The sequence below is a fragment of the Coprinopsis cinerea genome (assembly GCF_000182895.1).
Source record: "Coprinopsis cinerea okayama7#130 chromosome 3 map unlocalized cont3.3, whole genome shotgun sequence".
In the NCBI taxonomy this organism is placed as follows: domain Eukaryota; kingdom Fungi; phylum Basidiomycota; class Agaricomycetes; order Agaricales; family Psathyrellaceae; genus Coprinopsis; species Coprinopsis cinerea.
Genome location: NW_003307542.1, coordinates 1,849,803 through 1,866,840, shown reverse-complemented (window position 1 = coordinate 1,866,840; position 17,038 = coordinate 1,849,803). Strand labels below are relative to the sequence as shown.

The 17,038-nt window shown below is 51.1% G+C and overlaps 6 protein-coding genes across 6 annotated transcripts; 3 read left to right on the top strand and 3 right to left on the bottom strand.

Annotated features, from left to right (window-relative positions):
* Positions 1-104: 104 nt before the first annotated feature.
* Positions 105-1,480, bottom strand: CC1G_02026 (rho small monomeric GTPase). The gene is made up of 8 exons (XM_001830338.2): positions 1,403-1,480; positions 1,315-1,345; positions 1,195-1,256; positions 1,126-1,132; positions 996-1,068; positions 928-946; positions 779-871; positions 105-705 (listed from the first exon to the last, which is right to left on the bottom strand). The coding sequence occupies exons 1-8, from the start codon at positions 1,418-1,420 to the stop codon at positions 328-330; spliced, it is 681 nt and encodes a 226-aa protein (XP_001830390.2). The 5' UTR covers positions 1,421-1,480; the 3' UTR covers positions 105-327.
* A 738-nt stretch (positions 1,481-2,218) lies between these two features.
* Positions 2,219-3,255, bottom strand: CC1G_02025 (hypothetical protein; the record flags this gene model as incomplete). The annotated part of the gene is made up of 7 exons (XM_001830337.2): positions 2,219-2,369; positions 2,424-2,560; positions 2,610-2,680; positions 2,735-2,875; positions 2,931-3,054; positions 3,106-3,137; positions 3,204-3,255. The coding sequence occupies 7 exons, from the start codon at positions 3,253-3,255 to the stop codon at positions 2,219-2,221; spliced, it is 708 nt and encodes a 235-aa protein (XP_001830389.2).
* Positions 3,256-3,579: 324 nt separating this feature from the next.
* On the top strand, positions 3,580-4,782 carry CC1G_02024 (coenzyme A transporter; the record flags this gene model as incomplete). Its single annotated transcript, XM_001830336.1, has 5 exons — positions 3,580-3,675; positions 3,737-3,815; positions 3,869-4,014; positions 4,064-4,172; positions 4,226-4,782. 5 exons carry the CDS (start codon positions 3,580-3,582, stop codon positions 4,780-4,782), a joined length of 987 nt encoding a protein of 328 aa, XP_001830388.1.
* Positions 4,783-5,828: 1,046 nt separating this feature from the next.
* Positions 5,829-9,489, top strand: CC1G_14196 (hypothetical protein; the record flags this gene model as incomplete). Its single annotated transcript, XM_002911617.1, has 5 exons — positions 5,829-6,041; positions 6,094-6,283; positions 6,363-7,255; positions 7,919-8,926; positions 8,987-9,489. Exons 1-5 carry the CDS (start codon positions 5,978-5,980, stop codon positions 9,487-9,489), a joined length of 2,658 nt encoding a protein of 885 aa, XP_002911663.1. The 5' UTR covers positions 5,829-5,977.
* Positions 9,490-10,264: 775 nt separating this feature from the next.
* On the top strand, positions 10,265-14,074 carry CC1G_02021 (peroxisome biogenesis factor 1; the record flags this gene model as incomplete). The annotated part of the gene is made up of 19 exons (XM_001830333.2): positions 10,265-10,384; positions 10,438-10,521; positions 10,571-10,685; positions 10,738-11,314; positions 11,367-11,444; positions 11,499-11,611; positions 11,664-11,762; positions 11,816-11,967; positions 12,021-12,230; positions 12,282-12,464; positions 12,512-12,620; positions 12,668-12,764; positions 12,814-12,949; positions 13,001-13,188; positions 13,241-13,334; positions 13,384-13,653; positions 13,708-13,794; positions 13,843-13,931; positions 13,987-14,074. 19 exons carry the CDS (start codon positions 10,265-10,267, stop codon positions 14,072-14,074), a joined length of 2,889 nt encoding a protein of 962 aa, XP_001830385.2.
* Positions 14,075-14,230: 156 nt separating this feature from the next.
* Positions 14,231-16,279, bottom strand: CC1G_02020 (aromatic-L-amino-acid decarboxylase; the record flags this gene model as incomplete). Its single annotated transcript, XM_001830332.2, has 11 exons — positions 14,231-14,590; positions 14,649-14,767; positions 14,820-14,931; positions 14,986-15,125; positions 15,183-15,245; positions 15,301-15,565; positions 15,619-15,738; positions 15,787-15,905; positions 15,971-16,039; positions 16,094-16,209; positions 16,266-16,279. 11 exons carry the CDS (start codon positions 16,277-16,279, stop codon positions 14,231-14,233), a joined length of 1,497 nt encoding a protein of 498 aa, XP_001830384.2.
* Positions 16,280-17,038: the final 759 nt, after the last annotated feature.

The following is a 17,038-nucleotide window of genomic DNA, read 5'->3' as shown; positions in this document are numbered from 1 at the left end:
GTTCACCGCCATGATCTTACAGGAAGCACAGCCGGACATATATTACCGCAGCTTACGGAGCGGTGGCGAAACGCGTTGGTGTCCAAGAAAGAATTGGATTAAGCCGTAAAAGGACTTGAGAATATGCGCAATGAGGATAGCCGTTAAGAGAGATATACAATAAATCAACGATAGCAATACGAACTAAAAAGGCACCAAGCTGAGAAAGAAGAAGAGAAAGCGTGTCCGGTCATATGAAGAGAAACAAAAGTGGAGGGGTTCAACCAAACGCGAACAGCAGAAAAACTCGTGACACACGTTAACACTGCATCCATAAACAGTCGCTCTTCAGCAAATGACACAACAATTCCACCCCTTTCCGTCCTCACTGTCGGGTGACGCAACCTTGCCGCTACTTCGTCTTCGATGATGCCTGCCACCATCATCTGTAGGTCCGTGAGCCGGGACACCGTCTCGCATGAGCATGCTTGCTCTTGTGGCCGCTTCAAAGACCTCATCGACGCCTTCAATTTTGAGCGCTGAGCATTCTTTGTAAGCTCGAGCACCAATTGCATTGGCTACTCGTTCGCCTTGTTCGCGGGTGACCCAGGGCAAGGGCTGGTCTGGTGAATCTGGTGGAGGGTGGTCTGGTCGCAGATCCGCCTTGCAACCGACGAGAATCACAGGTATTGTTGGGCCACAGATGCTTCTGACTTCTTCGATCCACTAGTTAAGCAATGGGTAGACGCGCGGAGTCAGCCGGATAAGCCAGTGCAACGTGGACGGATGGGACACTAACCTTGGTGGTGACGTTCTCGAGAGAATCTGGGGTGTCGATGGCGAAAGCAATGAGGATGACGTGGGACTTGGAATAGGACATGGGCCGCAGACGCTGGAGGGTGGACGTGAATGATCGAGGAGGACGGGCGTTTGTGCTTGATGGTTTACCTCGTATTCTTCCTGACCTCTATGATAGGCTTAGAAACGAATCAGGGGATCAGAACGGAAGAGCATACGCAGTATCCCACAGTGCAAGGTGGACAGGCTTATCGTCTAGACGAATTTCGGCGACATAATTGTCGAAGACGGCTGTTACGAGCGTTGGTTCATGAGCGTGCGAGGCATGAAATGAGCAATGAAGCCTACTTGGTTGCTAGAAACACAGATGCGCGTTCGAATCCGCTGTCAGAAAGAAGGATGAAGGCGGAGACGCACGTATTCTTTGGGAAATTCACCCAGAGCAAACGAGCAGAGTAACGAGGTCTTCCCGCAGGCACCTGTAACAGTGTATGAGCTCAGCGATGGCTGTGGTCGAGCAACTGTGAAGCTACTTGCCGTCGCCAACGATGACCAGTTTCCGTTTTATCTGTAGAGGAAATTAGGAATTAGTTGTGGTGGGGTGTTTTGAGAGAGAGGAACGTACGGGGTTCTGCGAGGCCATTGTGAAACGGACAGCAGACCGGTGCCTTTGAGAAGAAGGCCGTCGTGTTAAGTACGAGTTGAAAGATGGAGTTGAAGAAGGGTAACCTAACAATCCTTGCCGCAAGCTGAGAGTACCGTCCTTACACAGCCTCCGGCTTCATTTAGCCATTCCCCCTGATGTCATCGACATCAATCCCACTGGTTCTTCTGAAAATACTTCTCTTCTTTATTCCCTTGCAAACAACCTGCAACAGCTGCAACCTCGACACACACGTACAAAAAATTATCTGCAGGTGAAATGTATTTGAGCCCGCCAAGCTCCCGAAACCCGCCAAGTCTTTGCCAATCTACCCCTGATTGCTTGTTCCCTCCCTGCCTGCCCACTTCTCACCTTCAAGCCGAACAAGTCCTCTTGCGGGCCGTACATAGACAACTCGAAGCAGCTTCTGTCTCATATCACCGGTCCTCCAAAATCCCCGGAACCTGGTTTTGGTGGCAGGTCATCGCACATATAGGATGGAACATTGTATCATAAGGTTCTCGGCCCTTGACAGTTCCCAATACCCCCCTTCTGCTCCACAGAGATTGCTAACACGTCCAAGAGCGAAGATCATCACCCAGAGGAAAGCAGGTCATAATCTCATGTTATTGTTAATCCTCCTTCGAAGTTCGAGATCTCGAGGTCGCCAGAACATGGATCATGACGTGGGAGGGACCCCATCGGGTGCTGAGCGGTGGTCGCTACATCTTCCCCCGCGCACTTCACGACGGAGACATATGGCACTAGAATTGTATAGCCATTCGTAAGTAAAACATCTTAGCATCGCTTTCGCTTCAGTGTCTTCTGGATGAACAGGGGGCTCTGTTCCAACGCTTGATGCTCGGGCGTGTCGCACTCTATCCCGAGTTCCTCTTCCAGCACCGCGGCGTCTTGAGGTGCGAGAGCATCGGCTGCCAGTCCCCACAGGCTATAACTTCGCGTTAGAAGGGTCTACCAATACATAAAGATGGAAAGAACCGACTTTTGAAACACCTTTCGCCGCCGAACCCATTCCGTCTTCCATTTCTCCCAGTCAGTTTGTAATTGCTGCAGTTCCTCTGGCGAAATGGGCTGCGCGCCTTGCCTCAATGGTAATAGTCGTGAATGGATTTGGGCGTTCTATCAATGGGATATGAATCATGCTCGGGTGTACAGTGACCTTAGCTACCTCGGTCTCGAGGTTCTCGATTTGCGCCGACAATTCTTCGTTTGTCAGAGACGACTTGGCCTTTGTCAGTTCTAGAGGATGAAGTTATTGCGCGAAGAGAACGTCAAACAGCCATAGACGCGTACCTGAGCTTAAGCCCTTGACATCCATCGCCAACTGTTTGTTTTCCTCCTCCAGCGTTTTGATTTCAGCTTCCAGGGAAGTCAACTTCTCTGCTGCGACCACCTCGAGCGTAGACTGGTTGACAACGAAGAACGTAGTTTTGCCTAGAAAACAGAAATTCAAACATCCGTTCAACATAGAAAGAGGCACTGGTTAGACCATATGTCTTCTGGACTAATTCGCCCTTCTCGGCTAAAGCGACTAAGAGTTTCTGAACAGTTGCTTTCGGTATAGCACCTTTGAGATTCGCTGCGACGTCGACAGCTCCGAATGGCCTATTCATCTAAAACGGAAGTCATGAGAGAATCTAGGACAAATCTGCGCATATATGCACTTGTTTGAGATAGCCTAGAATCTTGGCTTCCGCTGAGATGGTTGTGAGGATTAACGCGTCTCCTTTTCAAGTTCATTGCCACGTCATCGCAAAGTCACCTTCCTGTCCTTTCAAAGTGGGTACTTTGGCGTCTTTCGCTTTGGAAGCCATTTTGTCAGGAATATGGTGGTGGTTCAATGTGAAGAAGCGCCGGCAGGAAATTGATGACGTCGTCAAAGCATAAACAAACAGCCGGGAGCAACGTGATATTGCCGACTGTCGTCCCAATCCCTTCCCCACAAGATCCGGAATCCAAAAAATCCAATTGGTCTCGCGTTTAGTAACTTTCCTCAGTCTCAACGTTGACGGTGCACGCGCGGTGGGGACTTTGACGCAGTGCTTTTGGATTCCGTGAGTTCTCTACCTTTTGTCACCCACTCGAGACCATTTTCTGACGTTGAGCTCACCGCCGTTATCGCCCGCTAGGATCCACATATGAGTCCTAATGCCGCTGCCAGTGCACCACCAGACAAACAGTCTTTGCACTACATTGTACGGTCCGGGATAGCAGGAGGAATTGCAGGTTGCGTGGTGCGTCAGTCTTTTGTACTTTCTGAAAACATCTGACGACGGTGAACCGGCGATGCATTAGGCTAAATCCGTTGTTGCACCCATAGACCGGGTTAAGATTCTGTTCCAAGCCTCGAACCCTGACTTTCGGAAATATGCTGGTACGCAAAACCCCGCATTCTAGTATTCAAGACAACTGACTTGGTTATCACAGGAAGTTGGGCAGGCGCTCTCCGCGCTGGCAAGGAAATCTACGACCATGGTGGAATAAGGGGTCTCTTCCAAGGGCATTCAGCAACGCTGCTGCGAATTTTCCCGTATGCTGCTATCAAGTTTATGGCCTATGACCAGATTCACTATGTGAGTGCTTGAACGTCACCAGCGACGCGGGTTCTAACCGTTTCTCCAGCTTCTGATGCCCACACGCGAGCACGAGACCAATTTTAGGCGCTTTGCGGCAGGAGCCCTGTCTGGTACAGTTCCTACTGTATTCCGAACCCTTTTAGTCAACTCACTTGGTGATTTTAATCGACCCCAGGTGTAACATCTGTCTTTTTCACGTATCCATTAGAAGTCGTCCGGGTCCGCATGGCTTTCCAGACTAAGAACCCGAACAGCACCACCCGGCCCTCATTTATGACTGCTGCAAAACATCTCTATCATGAAGGAGCGACATCACCGGCTTCAACACCCGCAGGCAGAGTTCTGGAACGATTTCCGATGCTCAAGTTCTACCGCGGGTTTACAGTAACTGTGGTCGGAATGGTTCCCTACGCTGGTGTCTCGTTCCTCAGCTGGGGCTTCCTACGATCTCGTTTCCTACCTCCCTCCAAAACTGGCCATCGACCACCGACACCCATAGCCGACCTCGCCATCGGGGCTGTTTCTGGAGTTGTAGGCCAGACTGCCTCGTATCCCTTCGAAGTTATCCGACGCCACATGCAAGTAGGAGGAGTGACGCGACCAGACCGGTGGATGAAGTGGGGAGAGACTATCCAGTCTATTTGGCAGAGTTCCGGATTTAGAGGGTTTTATGTTGGGTTGACTCTTGGTTATTTGAAGATTGTACCCATGACAGCGGTCAGCTTCGCCGTCTGGCAGGGGTGTAAGAGGTTGTTGAATGTCTAGATGTCTGACCCCCGAGGTGCGCTCATGGGAGGGATTTTTCTCATATTGCAGAGTCATGATAGACGCCATTAATCTAAGTGCTTGTATTCAGATGTATCCATAGGTTCAAATCGAAACACTCTCCATGCGCATCATTCAGGAATGCACCACAGGGGGTCTGCATTTAATCAGGTGCTCTTTGGTTGTGATATGGTGGCTCTTCTTGACTCCTTCGCCATTGGCCACTGTATTCAGGGACCTGCAAGCTGGGGCCACCGGGAGCGCTAAGCCCTAAGCCACAAGGCCTAGGTGATTAATGAGAACCACTCCGAGATGAAAGGTCATACTGGCACATAACCATCCTGGCGCGCTCCAGGACGTGCCAACCCCGCGATCCACGATGAGAAGACATGGCTCTGGCATGGATCGGCTTCTACCTTACCCCTGCTCACCGGCACCTCTGACCGGTCCATCTAAATTCCAATGGAAAATCCGCATCAAGTCTAGGACGCGGCCAACATGAAGCGCTTGCTGCTCATCTTTGTTGTTCACCCGAATCCCGGTGGGATGTTCGCGTATCGATTGTTGATGCGTACCTGGGATTGGTAGATGGAGATATGTCATGTCCCTGGTCGGACTCGCTGATCCTCAATGTTGCAGCTGAAACTATAATCAAGCCAACGCGGCTCTGCTAGCGTTTGGCACCTTGCAGTTGGCCTTAGTCGAACGACGTCCCTCGTTGAGTGCCTAGTTGTACTATAGCTAAAGAGCAGTACATACGTCAGACTGAGTCCTTCGGGTCCCTTGCTCATTTGTAGCCTGATGGACATAACTTTCCTTGATTAATTGGGTTTTAGAAAAATCCACTTGATATGGGGGAAGTTCCATTCCATGATCCCAGGAAAAGCGAACCGCGATTGGCTGGCTCGGAATGCGGGGGTTTATTGAAGGGACCAAAAAGGAAACCAGTGGCCCTGTGGGTCGCACAGTTCTAAGTCCGGTGGTAAACCAGCTTTACCACAAACTCCCAAGGTCCATTCTCAGGACTACAAATGTCCCTCTAGATCTCTCTTCTCCCTGTATTCTCCTCATACGAACCCACCTCAGAGGCCCTTCCCAAGGCGCTCAGCCCATCGACGAACACTGAAACGCCCACAAAGTCGCTCAAGAGATCCACTGATTCTCCTTCATCTTTGTCTGGCTGGTGTTCGCCACTATGCCTGTCCCTCTGTGGACCACCCCGAACAAGGCTGAGGCAAAGTACAACGTCGTAACCGAGTGTGAGTCGTCGTCGAGATATTAGATTGATTCACTTTCTAACCGACGGCACAGTCCCACAGCTTGGTCTTCATGCCGCCGCTGCCTCCGGCAATGTCGGGCTCGTGGAATACGCTCTTGAACATGGCCAACCTATCAATTCAGTTCTCGACGGCGTTCTCCCGATTCACGCTGCGTCGGCTGGCGGCCACCCTCAAGTTGTGAAGAAACTGATTGAGCACGGCGCTGACGTTAACGCTCCACGGTGCGTACCCGGACACCACCATCATCCCTTCTCGGCTAATTACCAGCTCATTTTCTATCGTGCTATGTATACTCACTAGGTTACCAAGACGCTACTTCAACGACAAGAACCGAGACGCATCTGCACCGATCGTTGGAACCTCTTACTCAACTCCTCTCCACTTCGCAGCGGCGAATGGTAACACTGATGTTGTTACTCTTCTCCTACTCCACGGCGCCCATCCAGATCGAGAAGATAAGCACGGTGTCACCCCCGAAGACCTAGCTCGAGCGAACAATTGGATCGAATGTGCACAGATCCTCCGGGACTGGGTAGTCAACAAGGACCGTGACCTACGAGAACGGGAAGTCTTGTCTACCAAAGACGGCAATGGTGCGGCTTCGTCGTCCAGCCAAGCGCTTCAGTTATCCACATCCCCCGAACCCGAGTCTCCTTCCTTCCGGCGTCGACTCCATGTAAAACAGTCCATCGACACTGCCTTGAACAAGTTGAAGACGGGGAGTTTCTCGGAAACCTCGCTGAAACCTGGGCCAGCCGTTTCCATGGGTTCCCCTCCCCATTCGCCTATGAATTCTTTTGGGAACTATTCTTTTGATCCTGATGCGAGAGAAAACCATAGCACGCACGAACCGGCCTCCCGCCGACCCTCCCTTCCCCAGATTCCCCAACCCTCGCCCGTTTTGGACGAAACTGGTCGAAGGAACACGACATCATCTGGCAAGATGCGACGTCCTCGATCTGCCGGAACAGGCGCGGAACCATCAGGAGAACAGGATGCTTGCTACACTCCATATGGAAGAGGAGGCGCTGGGCGTAGACTCGCTAGCAAGATATCATTGTTGGGCATGTTCAAGAAAGCCCAATCCAGTGATACATCTGAAGGGATTTCCTCGGCTAACACGACGCCTGTGAAGGGCTCAGCTTCAACCACAACCCTCCCTCTCACCCCGAACGCCCCCTCGCATGGTCGAGGTAGCCCAGCATCAGCATTTGACTCCTCCGATGTCATCGAACGCGACCATTCGCGCAATCATGCTTCGAGCGATGCTTCCGGGAAAGGGCTCAAAATAACTCCACAGCCTAAAGCTCATCTCCGACCTTCAGCGTCCTTCCTCGACTTAGACTCTTCGGCCCCTCCATCTCCCTTGCCACCATCCCGCCCTCCGTTGCCATCAGCAGTGGACTTACACAATGCGATAGCTAACCATCAGCAGAAAGGACCCCGGGATCGCTCGAGATCCAACGCGACTGCAATCAGCACCTTCTCCGAGTTCGACTCGGATTGCGAAGACGATGGCATTCACCCACCCACGACAAGGAACCAGGGCTCAGTGCGGCGACCTTCAGGCTCTTCCTTGAAGCCGAACCATTTCTATGGAAATGCATCGGAAAGTAAATCCTCCTTAGTTCCCACTCCCGAGGAAGGGCAAAAAGCAACACCACCGTCAAGTATATTAAGAGGCCACCGCCGTACTGCTTCCTCTAGCCAGACTTCCCCATCTCCAGCCCGAGCGTTAAGGTTCGACTCAGTTTCAACGCCCGATCGAATACGAAAAGAAGGCAGTTTAGCGGGAAGTTCCACCAATCAGTCACCTCCGTTGAAGGCGACGGCAAGTTCGCATTCTCTCCGATTAGCGAATAAGGACGACACACAGGGAGGGCTTTCGCCAGACCCAATTGAGCAACCTCAGGCTGAAGATACGGCGCCAGCTTTAAACGATAAGCAAGAGCCTACCCAATCTAACCATCGCCCTCCTGATGTCGATGTGGAAGGAAAGGGTAAAGATGCCCACCAATCTTCCGAGCCACAACCACGACCCAGATCCTTTGGGAGTGCATCGCGTTCCTCACTCTCCCCGGTCTTCACCAACGACAACACCGCCCAGTCGCTTGCCGCATTGCAGAGCGATTTCCCCTTCAGCATCCATCAACCACCGCCCACCGAGAACAAGTCACCCATGAACCGTCAGCTCCAACTACCTGAGGTAGGGCGTGGCAGGGGCGACTCTTTAAGCAGTACATGGACATCAGACAGTAGCGGAATGCCTCAATACAGCACCGGTGGATCGACTATCAACAGTTCCCCAAGTCCAGTCCTCCATACCCCTGGCAATCATACCATCGCCCTACCCACCTCCAAGAAAATCTCAGACGATGAAGAAACCTACAATCACATTATTCGATCGGATTCCGGAGGTTCAGAATCGGTTCGCCAATCCAGCCCACGAAGCAACGGCCAGATCACTCTGAATGAACGACGGGCCCATTCACCCTTGGATATCGACATTGGGGCAATATCATCCCATGAACAGGCGAAGGCTTTGGTTGAGAAAACTAGACAGGATATCTTGGAACTGGCCAGTGGTCAAGACGTCGGCCTGACTGTGTCTAACACTGGATCTACACCACTAAGCGCCAAACTTGCGGCTTACGGCGAAAGTCTTGCTCTGCAACGAAGGCTGGAGGAGCAAGAAAAAATGGGACAAGAATCGACGCCTCCCTCGGCTGACGATATAATCAGTGCACCCGCCCGCTTCGTTGGACATGGAGTCGAGCGCCAACTCAGCCTCGATAAAGCTGGCCGCAATCATAAACCCAGGACCAGAGGGAAGGATCCTCGTCGCCCGTCGACTGCCGATGGCCGTGAGTGACATTTTCAAGCTTTTGGTACTTTAGGCCGGAATCACTGACCTGTGTATTTAGTTTCTAGCAGAGGGCCACACAACTCTTTTTTCCCTGGGGAGCACATTCGCACGCATCAATCTTCTATGTCGGTCTCCCCACCAGGCATTGCTCAAGCTTCCAGCACGTCCTTTGATGGGCGCGAATTCCTTTCTTCTCATCAACGTTTCCCTGCCTCCATAACGCCATCGAAGTCGCTGATGACAGTTCCCGAGCCTTTGCTATCCCCTATCACTCCCCACCCCATTGCTGAATCAGATTACGGCTCTGAAGCTCCTTCAGATTTTGCTGACACGGAAACAGAATCTTCGCCTTTTCCTTCAAGGCATACCGCTTTGGTTTCGGCAACAGGCCTGCCCCGCAACAAGCTTCCAGTCATGGCGAGGAGTCATAACAGTGCGAAGAAGCTGAACCGAATGGGATTCACCGTGGTTGATCAGGTCGCTCGTCCTGTTGCTCAGCCCCACTCCGGAAAGCTACTCGGAGGTTTCAAATCCATCATGCAATCCCTCAAAGGAAAATAACTCACAAGCACCGGTACCTTGCTTTTCTCTGCATTATCGTCCGGTGCCAATCTGCTTCATTCCGCTGTGCCGTGTTTCTTTTCGTGCACATTCTGTTTTATTCATCGGGCTCTTCCGTTTTTTATTCGTTATCTGATCGTCAATGTGCTATCTTATGCTTTGTTATCACCGCCTTCATTTCTCTTCATTCGTTTTGTATCTTTTCTGGTTTTTGTAAACATTGTACTATCTCTCTGCAGTCCCCTCACTTGTATTATTGTAACGAGTTCGTCTGGTGCCCCCATTCCCCAAATTCCCTGTACATACATAACTCTGACCGCCAATGAACAATCGCGCGGACTCATCCATTATGTCGGCACTTAAGCCATGGTTAAATAAGCGCTCGTCATCGTGGGAGCGTGAATGGAAATCACGGTGTCGGATGTGCGAATCGAAAGCCGGAAGATATTGCAGCCGGGTCAATCGCGAACGGTTATGGATTGTCACATCTCAACTCTCCCCTACGACTTCCTCATTCCACGATTCGACCACCAACATGGCTAGGAAGGCTCGAATTCATTTTTTTCCTCTCAAATCGTCGCTGGTGAATCTTCCCATATCGATATATGGGCCTCTGCTGGAGAGGGGTGTCGTGAGTCGTCTACTTTCAGGAACCTGATGTCCACGGCTGAATCGTCTCCAGCGACCCCAAGGACTGGCAGTGCATCTGACGCTTGTCGAACGAGGAGGCCAGAGAACTACCACCAAAGCAGAGGCTTATGTAGGGTGGACAGGCATGGCATCGGCTTCTTCGTTGGCCCAATTCAATTCAGCGCAAGGAGGTCAAGTTGGATTCGAAACCATTGAAATCGACCCTCAATTTGCTCAGGGTCTGGGTTTTATGCAAGGGGACGTCGTGAGTCTACTGCTTCCCCTCGTTGTCTAGTACGACTCTCACGAGATTTTCAGGTCGAGATAGGCCTCTTGCACGACCTGAGCATTGCCCAGATGGTTAACACAGAGCCAGTTACTTCGGATGACTGGGAGATCATCGTAAGTCAACCTTTCATCATTTAGGTGTCTGTATCTGACTCTCGTCTAGGAAATACACGCGTCTCATGTCGAATCTACGCTCCTCTCCCAGGTGCGCGTTGCGAAGATTGGGCAGGAAATCAATGTTTGGGTCTTGGGTAGAACGCGTGTTCGGTTAACTGTGAGTAAGTAAACACGCGCTTGGATGATCTACGCTATCTTAATGATAATGTGCAGCTGGACTCGAACCGCAAAACAAAGGAAACGCGTTGCTGTTGACCACCAATACCGAGGTCAGCATTGCACCAAAGCTTCACAAGTCTCAATCACCAGCAAAGAAGCCAGTGAAACCAGACGGCAAGCCAACTCCTCCGCAAGAGAAACAGTCTGCATCTGAAAGCTCGTCCAAGCAACTCCCTGCAGCTACCGCGGTCTTGCGAGTGTTGCCTTCGAACCTCTGTCCTGGACTGGACTTCTCGGAAACGAAGGATTCAGAAATCATGGCCTACGTGTCTCGAAAATCATTTCCGCAAGAAGCCTGGCCGTCGAAAGGCAGGGATGCAGAAGGGACGCTTTATGGAGTTCAAATGAAGCGACTGACTCCCCCTGTCGACCCCTCGTCTTCAAAGCAGCTTGAGCCCGAAACTCAGCCCAAAAGCATATCTATCGGAGCGGGAGCAAAGACGGATACTAATGAAGACAAATTCACCACGCCTTCTAATCAGATATTCATTGGACACGACGACGATCTCCCAATCAGCCATATAGTCTTTTCCGTTCTACCCGAAGGAGTGGAGGAATGGGATCTCGTCAGGTCTGTATCGCAAAGAATCGTGTCTTCCTTTCCTTCTGAACTTTTCTCGAAGGATTTCCATTGGAAAGGATGCGAAGACCCTCGTCATAAACCAGGACAGCGGGGCATCTACCTTGAGCTCGCCCATATTGTACGTGGTTGGACATTGTCCTTCCTATGCTGTTCTCATAATACCGCCTTCCAGACCCGTCGAACCTCCGACCTTCCTCGCCGGGGTAGATGACATCCTAGAACATTGTGTCCAATATTGCTCGCGAGAGTATCTAAACCAATCGAGCTCAGGGACGGTTAACGGGGGTGAGAGAAAATATATTTGTCTTTCATTGCATTAACTCAATGTATTCTCCAGTCCCCGGTCTCCTCGTCACTGGCCTTCCGGGTTCTGGGAAGTCGTCGATTGTTCGAAGTGTCGCTCGGTCTCTTCAGCAAAATCGAGAGACTTTGGCCTGTGAGCCTTTTATTCCAGGTCCTTCGAAAGCTCCACTCACTCTCCCGAAACAGTCACCTACTACGTCGACGTTTCCCGCTATGCAGAATCGCCCATTGCTAATGTCAAAGCTCTGTTTACTTATTGGTTTGACCGCGTATCATGGCATCGACCTGGCGTCTTGGTCCTTGACAACCTCGATAAATTACTGGGTGCTGAAGTCGAGGTAATATCTCTTCCCGGTACCATGCTTTCGGGAGAACTGACGTATTCTTGCAGCACGCGGATTCATTCCGCTCTCGACTCCTTACCGAGGTCTTCCTCCGCACATTTTCGTCTGGAAGTCGCCTTGCACCACTTAATGCAAAGGGAATTGTAGTCATCGCCACTGCCAGCTCTGTTGCAGGTCTGCATCCCCGTTTGAACTCGTCGCACATTTTCAAAGAAGTTGTAAACGTCAAACCTCCAAATCGGGATGCCCGCCGAGATGTATGGCCCTTAGGTTCTATACCCTCGCATAGATTTTGACCTCTGTGACAGATTATTTCAAGGATTGTTAATGATCGCCTGGAAGCAACGCAGGATATCACTGCCAACCCCAACTTGAACTTCACAGCTCTTGCCACACAAACTGAAGGCTACTCTGCGTCTGACCTTCAAGATCTAGTTGCACGAGCAATTCATCAAGTTGCAATGAGAATCAGTTCAGATCCTTCAGCACATGTGGGTTGCCTCGTCCGTCTCGTTGGAGCGTTCTGACACCATTGCAGGGCGAGTTATCATATGAAGATTTCACCAAAGCGCAAGCCGAGTTCGTCCCCCTAACCTTGAGGGATGTCAAGTTGGAGAAGTCGAGTACCTCCTGGAGCGATATTGGAGGTAAGGTCCAGCGTCGCGAACTTGGTGTATTCTGACCCTCTCCTAAGGTTTGTTCGAAACCAAACGCGTGCTTCGGGAAACCTTGGAATGGCCCACCAAATACGGACCTATCTTTTCTCAGTCCCCGTTACGATTGCGCTCAGGGTATGCTATTGTCACTTGGAGGCTTCGCTGCGCTGACTTGAAAATCTAGCCTGCTTCTTTACGGCTACCCTGGTTGTGGCAAGACGTTGCTGGCGTCCGCCGTTGCGAAGGAATGTGGTCTCAACTTCATCAGCGTCAAAGGACCGGAAATCCTCAACAAGTATATCGGTGCCAGTGAAAAATCCGTACGTCTTCCTGACTTTCATGGGCGCAGGCTTCTCTCAGGCTCGATATAGGTCCGCGATCTCTTCGAGCGTGCAAGCGCTGCAAAACCTTGTGTGCTATTCTTCGACGAGTTTGACTCTATTGCTCCCAAGCGAGGACACGATAGCACTGGCGTCACTGACCGAGTGGTCAATCAGTTGCTCACTCAAATGGATGGTGCCGAAGGACTAGATGGTGTTTATGTACTCGCAGCCACAAGGTCAGCGCCGCGGTAGTACCATTGTTGCAGCGTTAACCCCTTCGCTTTTCAGCCGACCCGATCTCATTGATTCAGCTCTGCTTCGTCCTGGTCGTCTGGACAAGTCCGTTCTCTGTGACATGCCAGACTTGGATGATCGAAAAGACGTAAGAACTCCCGCGCCCTTGATCGACAATATGCTCAACAGCCTCGCAGATCCTACGTGCGGTAGCGAAAAAACTGACCTTTTCCGCGTCTATCAACCTCGACCGTATTGCCGAAATGACTGAAGGTTACTCAGGCGCAGACCTTCAGGCACTCCTGTACAACGCACATCTGGATGCAATCCATGCGAGCCTGGATACCTCGCCGATATCGCAAACATCATCCCAAGAGACGGAGATTCCAATCAAGTATCAGGTCATTGGTGGTTCCGGAGACAAGGCTACCATGAGTCGCGCAGAGACTTCGGCGTTCGAGAGAAGGGTATGACGGTTTCATTGAAATTACCAGAGAACGAGGATTGACAACATCTCATAGCTCAAGCAAATCCAATCTAGTAGAGCCTGCAGGTCAAAGACTGCCGGTAAGAAAGAAGAGACAACGAGGCCTACATTTGAGAAGAAGGTAAGGGGATTCGCATGCATTCTCGTTTGGATGCTGACATTGTAATAGACTGAAGTTCAGGAGGAAGATATCCTGAAGGCGATGAAGACTATGCGTCCGTCTGTCTCTGTCGAGGAACGTCGGCGTCTGGGACGAATGTGAGCGTTCACTTGTCTACCGTCTTTGGGATTCGCGTTCTGATTGTACTTCCAGTTACCGTGCATTTGTTTCCGACAGAAGCGGAGAGATGCCAGTCCCTCCTGAAGGTGGTGGAATAGGGAGCAGAGCCACTCTCGGTTAAAGCGTAGTTCGTGCTATGCCCGGGGTTTAGGAGGGAACAGGCAGGGTATATTGAGTGGCCCTCACTAGTGCCGCTGTACACTACAACTTCCATACATACAAGTTTGCTAACTGCTCTGCAATGTTGACGATTGCGAACAACCATTCTGCCTAGAAATCATTGAGTGATCTCTCTGGGTGTTTGCGACCAAGAAGCCAAAGCTTTCTTTGCTTCGGACTCCAATACATAGAAAGCCTTGTGGACGTGTTCGTCCGTGGTTCTTGCAGAACCAACGACGAATCTGACGCAGTTCATGCCGTTGAGACTGGTCTGAGTGACGAAGAGGTCCTTTCGAGCAGAAACGATGCTGAAGAAGGATGCGTTCAGGGAGTTCAGGCTTTCCAATGACGGTTTTGTGGTGCTCTTCTGGTTGGGAACGACGCGGAACACGGTCAAGGAGAGTGCAGGCTCGGTGACGATCTCGAAGGCCTCCGACTTAGCGACCAACTTGGTGAAAACCTTGTTCTTCTCGATGCACTGGTTCAAGGTGAGTGAACTAGAGAATACTTGGTCACAAGGCGGAAGGTTGACATACATCGCGGATATACTTCTGGAAGCCGGAAACACCATAACTTCGGAGAACGAACCAGACCTTGAGGGAACGGAAGCGTCTCCCCAGGCTCAGTTGCCAGTTGCGGTAGTCGATAACAGTCCCTTGAATGAAATCGTCAAACGCGTCGGCGACGAGTAAGGCGAGAATACCTACCTGCGTCAGCCTCCTTTGTCCTCAGGTATAAAGGCGTGACGTCCAAAGCATCGGTCAGGAGCTTCCTGTCCCTGATCCAAAGTCCCGAGCAATCAAAATTCACCAGGCCCCACTATTGGAAGAGTTAATTCAAGGTCATAATGGACGTGAAGAGAGAATGCTTTACTTTGTGGAAGTTGGTGCAATAAGAGGTAGCGTATTGGTTAATTTCGTTGAGACCTAGCGACTCTCTGTACTCGGGGCAGGACATGGCAACACCAGCCCAGGCGGCGTCAATGTGGAGCCAGACATCGGGGAAGTCCTGGACTGAAACCACCGTGAGCCAAGTATGGAAAGTAATTTTTGGTTTGGAGCGGGACTTACGGATGGGACCGATCTCCTTGAGGTTATCGATGGCACCGGAAGACGTGGTTCCGACAGTGGCGACTAAATCCAGTTGGTTGAAGAGAGCGAACAGTTCGGATTGAATACCAACACGCACTGAAGATGAAGGGCTTGAGACCAGCGGCAATGTCTTCCTTCAGGGCTGTTCTCAGGCTATCTCCTCGGAGACCAAACTCGTCCGTGCTGTCCACCTCCAAGGACTTGACCTGCAACCCCAAGATCAAACCAGCCTTTTTTCCAAGTGCATGAGTCTGTGTGGTGGTGTAGATGACCAATTCCTCCATCTTGACGTCGGGGTGTGTTCTCTGGTAACGAGAGCGCGCTGCAACTACGGCTACAAGACAGGAATCGGAAGCCGTAGTCTGTGGACATTGTTCATTCGAAAATGAAGCATAAACGGAACGCTCATGCTCACCTGGATCACTCCACCACCGACCTCAGACGAGTTGTAGAAATCCGGGGACAGACCGAACAATTTCGCGGCCCAGTCCATCACGATGACCTCGAGTTCGGTGCATGCAGGGCTGGCAGACCACTGTGATGACAATCAGACCCATCATCCACGGTCAGGACTTGAGAGAACACTTGCATTGAATCCAGGATTGGCCACACTGCTAGCGTACAGGTCGCCGAGGATACTCTCATAGGTGCAAGCGGTCGGGAAGTAAGCAAAGAAGGAAGGATGTTGCCAAGGTGTCAGACCTGGCGCAATATAAATACACATAAGCTTCAAATTGGGTCCGGATAGAAGGATAGGCAAGTAGTACCTGGTAAGATGAGATCCCTGAAGTCGTCAGCAATCTTGCCGAAGTCTTCCCCCTCTTCGGGTGCATGCCCTGAATCGAAGTGGGTTATGGGGAGTTAACGCCATTTGAAACAAAGGGGCGTACGGGGGACGAGTTTGCTCAAGTAGCCAGGTTCAACTGAAGGAACGACCGGCTTAGATTCGAGAGAATAGAAGTAATCGCAGATACGATCAATAGCCTGATAACCGGCCTTTCTGAATCTAAAGGTGAAAGATTAGATGACAACAAAGTTCGAGGTCGAAGGTATAGTACGAACTGCTCGATGTCCATGGTGGCTCGTAGTGGGGATGCGGGGTCAAGTCGCGTTATGGTTTTGTCACCGTTTTCGGTGGGCTTTTATCCGAGGGCGGATGTTGACAGTCGTTATCCGTGTCTAAGCCGTGAATTCGTGGGTATCGCAGGCTTTTATAAGCACACTCCCATAAGGATCTACACTTTCCACCTTTGGCGTTTGTTGCACATGAATCAACGTGGATTTTCAGAGGTGTGACAAAGCAACATGCGACGAATCTTGCTGGGAACTTAGGGGTGCGGGTGGGTTTCCACCACCCACAAGACGCAAGTGTCTTCAGTTTGAAAAGGTATGTGGCCCTGTGAGATAGTTCATCATACGATTAATCGATGTCGCTGAGACCATACATGTCACTGGCATTAAGCAAAGCAACTCGATTGACTTTCAAAGTAGCGGGAACTTGAAGGACTCGCGATTGACAATTGAAGGAGACCAATGTTTTGCCTGCTGGAACCAGAGTAGCGATGTCCATGACCAGGGGTCATCTACGTACTCGTGGGACGAGCATCTAGAGACGTACGTTGGCACCCAAACCGCCAAAAAGCAAGCCTGGATGCCTGGTGCATACTTCCTTGGGCCATGACCGAGATCATGGACGACGCCTTATCCGACTCGGTGGCAATAGTGACTTTCTCACGACGCACGAAAATCACGCTATAGTTCCTCCGTTGTCCAGCGCACCATCGTCACGATACGCGACTCGAGCACAGGCGGTCATTCGCGTCGACATATATAAG

Coding starts and splice junctions, on each gene's coding strand:
- CC1G_02026 (XM_001830338.2), bottom strand. Junction 1,257..1,314: donor ACTGGTCATCGTTGGCGACG/GCAAGTAGCTTC, acceptor ACACTGTTACAG/GTGCCTGCGGGAAGACCTCG. Junction 706..778: donor TCGAGAACGTCACCACCAAG/GTTAGTGTCCCA, acceptor TTGCTTAACTAG/TGGATCGAAGAAGTCAGAAG.